Here is a 6,000-nt window from a genome sequence, read left to right as displayed (position 1 = left end):
ATAGTCCTAGTTTCTCGGAGCTTTCAAAAAAACCCTAGTACTGGTTTTGGCAGATTGCTCACCGCAACTCTGATGGTCGTTCCGACGCTGGTGCGTAGCTACCACCAGGCGGACTCTCGTCGTCCGTGAATCCTGATCTCTCACGTGGGAGGTCTTTTAGGCGTTGCTTCACAACACGCTGTCTATCTCGCTGCTTCGTCGGCGACAATATTTGCCGTTCGTCAGCGACGCTGCACGTCCCGGCGTCTGATAGATATGGAGGTTCTGGCTTGGAACTGCCGTGGTCTTAATAACTCTGCGTCGCTTCAGGCGCTGAAGCTGTTGATCCAACAACAGAAACCCTCAATCATTTTTCTTTCGGAGACGAAGGTGGATGATTGGAACTATCTGAACGATCTGCGACTGCAGATTGGATATCTTAACTATGAAGCAGTCTTCAGTGAAGGGCAGAGCGGAGGTGTGGCTCTGTTTTGGGGAGATGGACTGGATATCAGGTTCCGTTCTAAGAGTCGAAACCATGTTGATGTTGAGGTGCGTGAAACGGACGGTTCAGGCATTGCCTGGCGGTTAACTGGGTTATACGGTCACCCTTCTATTGTTGATCGTTACCGAACGTGGGATTTGCTTCGTTCTTTAAGAGCTGAGTGTGCACTACCTTGGGTGGTGGTGGGAGATATGAATGAGCTCCTTCATGCCTATGAGAAAGAAGGGGGGGGGGGCAGTGCGTAGGGAAGGCCAAATGCAGCCCTTCCGAGATTGCTTGTAGGAGTGTGATCTCTATGATTTAGGATTTCAAGGGCAGCCATTCACATGGCGTGGTCCAGGTATGCGCAGCCGTCTAGATAGAGTTGTAGCCACTGCAACATGGATGGATGTTTTCACCGCAGCCAGGGTTGTGCATTTGCCTCCAGTTCATGGTGACCACATTCCAATTTTGTTGGGTGTTCATTGTGGTAATCTCCCCACTGTGGAATGTCATTGATTCCAGTTTCGGTTTGAGAGTTTCTGGACTTTGCATGATGATTGTCAGGATGTGGTGCGTCAGGGTTGGGAGATGACAGTGGCAGGTTTGCCTATGCTTCAAGTCAAGAAGAAGATAATGCAGACTCGTTTCTCTCTAAATCAGTGGCAGCGTGTCACATTTAGGGCAAGGAGTCGTGAGATTGGGTACATAAGGGACAGATTGCAGATCCTTTATTTGCTGCCTATGACTCAGGTATACCAGGAGGAATGCTTTGATCTGCATTCTAGGTTAGAAGGGCTTTTAGCTGAGGAGAGTGCATATTGGAGGCAACGCTCTAAGGTGTCTTGGCTTACAGATGGGGATAGAAACACGAAGTATTTCCATCGGAAGGCTTCCAATCGTAGAGCTAAGAACAGATTATTTGGTTTGTTTGATCACAATGGGGTCTGGCAGGATTCTATGAAAGGAATGGAAGAAGTTGTCTTGCTTTATTTCACTGGATTGTTTAAGGCAAATGATGTTAACTATATTCATATGCAGAGTGTGGTTGAATTGGTGCAACCAAAGGTGATTGCGGAGATGAATGCTGATTTGTGTGCTCCATACTCGGCAGCTGAGATAAAAGCTGCTCTCTTTCAGATGTATCCTACGAAGGCCCCTGGTCCTGATGGGATGCCACCTTTATTTTTGCAAAAATATTAGGAGATTGTGGGAAGTGATGTAGTGTCTGCTGTTCAACACTTTTTGCATACTGGTCAATTTCTTGGTGAGATTAACTATACACATATTTGTTTAATTCTGAAGGTGAAGGATCCTGTTTCGGTATCGGATTTGAGGCCTATAGCTTTGTGCAATGTGTTGTACAAAATATGTTCTAAAGTGATTGCTAACAGGCTTAAGAAAATTTTGTCGCATATTATCTCTCTATTTCAGAGCGCTTTTATTCCAGGTAGGTTGATTACAGACAATACTCTGGTGGCAAATGAGGTGTCTCATTTTATACATAACTGTTACTCTAGCTCAGAGGGTGTTTTTTTCTTTGAAGTTGGATATGAGCAAAGCATATGATCGGATGGAATGGAGTTTTCTAGAAGCGGTGCTGTATAGGTTAGGCTTTGATGAGAATTGGATTGAAGTTATCATGAAATGTGTCACTACTGTGAGGTACTCTTTTTTGATTAATGGCTAACCGAGAGGTTATCTAACTCCTACCAGAGGACTCCGACAAGGGGACCCCTTGTCACCATATTTATTTTTACTATGTGCTGAGGTTTTCTCTGCTCTATTGGCACGTAAAGTTACTCATGGTGAGCTACAGGGGATCAAAATTTGTGAGGGTGCTCCGGTAATTCACCATCTTCTCTTTGCTGATGATAGTCTTCTTTTTGGGAAGGCCACTCTAAGCGAATGTCAGCATATACAATCTGTTCTGAATGCTTATGAGTTGGCATCTGGTCAACAGATTAACTTTGCTAAGAGTAGCATTGTGTTCAGCAAGAGAGTTCCTGAGGCTGATAAGCTTTCTTTGGCAAGTTTTTTAGGTGTGACCATTGAAGTCAAAAATGAGAAATATCTGGGACTTCCTACTTACTTGGGGAGGAATCAGACTGAATCTTTTGCTTATATAAAAGAACGCTTGAGTAAGAAACTAGCTGGTTGGCAAGGTAAGCTCTTGAGTGGAGCTGGTAAAGATTTGCTGGTTAGGGTGGTAGCGCAGGCTCTACCATCCTATGCTATAAATTGTTTTTTACTTCCAAATAATTTTTGTGATGATCTACATCAAATGTGTGCTAAGTTTTGGTGGGGCAGCAAACCTAATGAAAGAAAAATTCATTGGATGTCATGGGAGCGTCTTTGTCGCTCCAAAGAGGAGGGTGGAATGAGTTTCAGAGATTTGCATGCTCATAATTTAGCCTTGCTTGCCAAGCAAGGATGGAGACTGATACGGTATCCGGGTTCTTTGGTGAGTCGGTTATTTAAAGCTCGTTATTTTCCACACTCTTCTTTTTTAAATGCTACTACACCTACTCATGCTTCTGCTTGCTGGAGAGGAATATTTGCTGCTAAATCAGTGTTACAAGCGGGTCTTAGATGGCAGGTTGGAAATGGTACTTCTATTCGGATTTGGGATGATCCTTGGATTCCAAGGCCGAATTTGTTTCGTCCAATAAGGTATGGTCCCTCTCCTCGGGTGTTAGTTAGCGATCTGATGGTGGATGGTCATTGGAACAAAGAGCTTATTTCTGAAAATTTTCCTGCGGATGAAGCTTTACTAATTTGCTCCATTCCGCTTAGTAGAAGCATTGTTCCGGATAGACTAATTTGGCATTTTGATATGAAAGGTCTGTTTACTACAAAGAGTGCATATAAAATTGCATTTGCTTCACTACATCCTGTGCTTACTAGTGGCTCTTCCTCTAATTCCAATCTGAGTCATTGGAAGTTTATTTGGGCAGCTCCTATCCCTGGAAAGGTTAAGGTACATGTTTGGAAAGTTTGTGCTTCTATACTATACTCCCAACTGCTTCTCAACTCAGAAGTAGAAGAGTCCCAGTTGAGGATGGTTGTTTGTTCTGTAACTCGGAAAAGGAGACCTTATCTCATGTTAGTAGGGAGTGTTGTTTTATGCGTGATGTCATTGGGTTGGCACCAGATTTGCTTCCGGTTTTGCATACTCCACCAAGCTCTTTGCTAGATTGGCTTGCTCTATGTTATACTCTAGTCACACCTCGTGCTTTTGCTTTTTTGCTGATGTTGTTATGGGGGGTGTGGAAAGAGAGAAACCAACGACTTTGGGTTGGAAAGGAAAGGACTGTGCAACAGGTCTTTTGTCATACTAATTCTATATTGCATTCATATGTGGTAGCCAGACATAGTGTGACACCTAGATTGGGGAGGTAGGTTAAGCCGTAGAGTCCTCCTCCTGCAGGTTGGCTTAAGGTGAATATCGATGGTGCCTTTGATCAAGGCACACGTCGGGGAGGGTTAGGGATAGTAGTAAGAGATGCAGATAGCACGGTGGTGGCATGTGCTTGCGGTCAGTGTTCTGATGTGTTGCAGCCAATAGTGGTGGAGGCCTTGGCAAGCAGATTAGCTTGCAAGCTAGTGGAGGAGAATTCTCTAGCTCCAGTTATTTTTGAATCAGACTGCCTGCTGTTGGTTCAAGCTATCCAAACTGATGGAGATGATACCTCGCAGTTGGGTAGAATTGTTGATGACATTTCTTTGTCTATTTCTTATTTAGCTGGTTCTTTTTTCTCTCATGTTTATAGAGAATATAATCAAATATGCTAGCTCACAAGCTAGCTAAGTATGCTTTGGCTTCAGGATTGCAGATTTCTTTGAGTGGGCATGTCCCTCCTGGACTTAGCAATTTATTTTGTAACAATTAGTACTTCTCAATGAAATATGACGTCCTCTCTTTCAAAAAAAAAGTTATGCATTATTAATAAGCATGCATAATATTAAGTAATTAATAATTCATTATTTATTAATTTTATGTCATAAAATAATTAAAAAAAATTTAAAAATAAAACCGCCTGGTCCCCACCTAGGCTCCCGCCTAGGCCCCTACCCTGGATCACCGCCCGACTAGCGCCTAGCTTTTTTTAGAACCTTACTAATTTCCATGTATAATTGTTGGTTTTGGGGAAAAATTCGATCCCTAATTTATATTTTTGTGTATCATCTGTTGGCTGCATGCAAGAGTCTTAATGTGTGGAGTATGAAGGTTTGAGAAGACAATTGCAATTGTTATTTAGTTTTTATTCACCCATGACCATGGATCTCCCTAGTTTTTCTGTTTTGGTACAGAAACGCAAGGAGCAAAAGATGAAGATTGAATTGGCCAAAAAATAAAAATTAATTAAAGAAGTTTTTTTTTATCAAATTAAATAAGATTAACATAAAAAAAACAAAATTTCTTCCAAAAAAAATAAAAAAAAAGAATTCTAAGTGACGTGATTATCTTTCTAGCCATTAGATTACATTGAGGTTGGAGATTTTATGAACTTCACGTAAACTTCATGACTTACTCACTTTAGAGGAGCCGGATCCAAAATTTAATATCCATGCCAATTCAACAACTTGTCATATTAACTTTAAGCTACATTTATGGTTTTTACCCATGTAATTTTAGCTTCTTGCACCTTGACTTAGATTTGGTTTTGCTCATATAGTTCAAAATATCTTATTCAATAACACATGATGGTACATATTTCTAAGGGAGAATATCACACATGATCATTGATTTTTGACTCATTCGACATTTTGGTCACTTAACTTAAACATCGTCTTTCACTATAGTCATTCCGTTAATTCTTTCCGTTACAGACTCTTAAATAATACATTATTACAAGGATAGTTTCCTCAAATTAATAAAAAATTAAAATTTTTGAAAACCATCAAAATAAGGAATAACAACAAATGAGATTAAGAAACAAACTCGACATCTGTTTTCACTGAGAAATTTTTCTATCCTACCGTCACACCAAATAGATTGTGACGGGCCAATAAAATTCTTCCATATGAATATTGTCGCCAACTCAGATCGGTGTTGAAAACCAATTTCTCTACAATATCCTTTCTCTTCTCTTTGCCTAGGGTTCTCTTTCCATTCTTTTTTGTCTCCAACCCCTCTACAATTCCTTAGGAAGAAAATAGAACCTTGAACATAATCGCGGATCAAATTTGAATGTCTTATGGGATAAAAGGCCTCATCAAATTTGTTTTTGAAGAACTAATCTTCCTGATTAATTTGGTCTATATATATCCTTGAGCTTATGTCAAAAACCTCATGAATCTTATTTAGATCACTATTCTTTTGTTTCTAGAAAATCATTTCAATTAAAATGGGAAACTGATTAATTAGAAATAATTGAATTATGATATTTAGAAACACTCAATGTTTTGTTAGAATTATGCATTCATCTAGATTCGTAGACCTGGGTATTTTATTCAAATAAAGCTAAGAAGTTTGCAGAAATTACGTTTCAATTGATCCACCCACGTAATTAATGTCATCTTCCATGCGTAAT

At 40.2% G+C, this 6,000-nt stretch overlaps 1 protein-coding gene across 1 annotated transcript; it reads left to right on the top strand.

Annotated features, from left to right (window-relative positions):
- Positions 1-255: 255 nt before the first annotated feature.
- LOC133730487 (uncharacterized) lies at positions 256-4,258 on the top strand. The gene is made up of 6 exons (XM_062158066.1): positions 256-531; positions 1,031-1,618; positions 1,769-1,913; positions 2,263-3,568; positions 3,687-3,787; positions 3,894-4,258. The coding sequence occupies exons 1-6, from the start codon at positions 256-258 to the stop codon at positions 4,256-4,258; spliced, it is 2,781 nt and encodes a 926-aa protein (XP_062014050.1).
- Positions 4,259-6,000: the final 1,742 nt, after the last annotated feature.

Source organism: Rosa rugosa, chromosome 2 (genome assembly GCF_958449725.1).
Source record: "Rosa rugosa chromosome 2, drRosRugo1.1, whole genome shotgun sequence".
NCBI classification, from domain to species: domain Eukaryota; kingdom Viridiplantae; phylum Streptophyta; class Magnoliopsida; order Rosales; family Rosaceae; genus Rosa; species Rosa rugosa.
The sequence above is the reverse complement of the archived record's forward strand: the minus strand, read 5'-3'. Positions and strand labels throughout refer to the sequence as shown.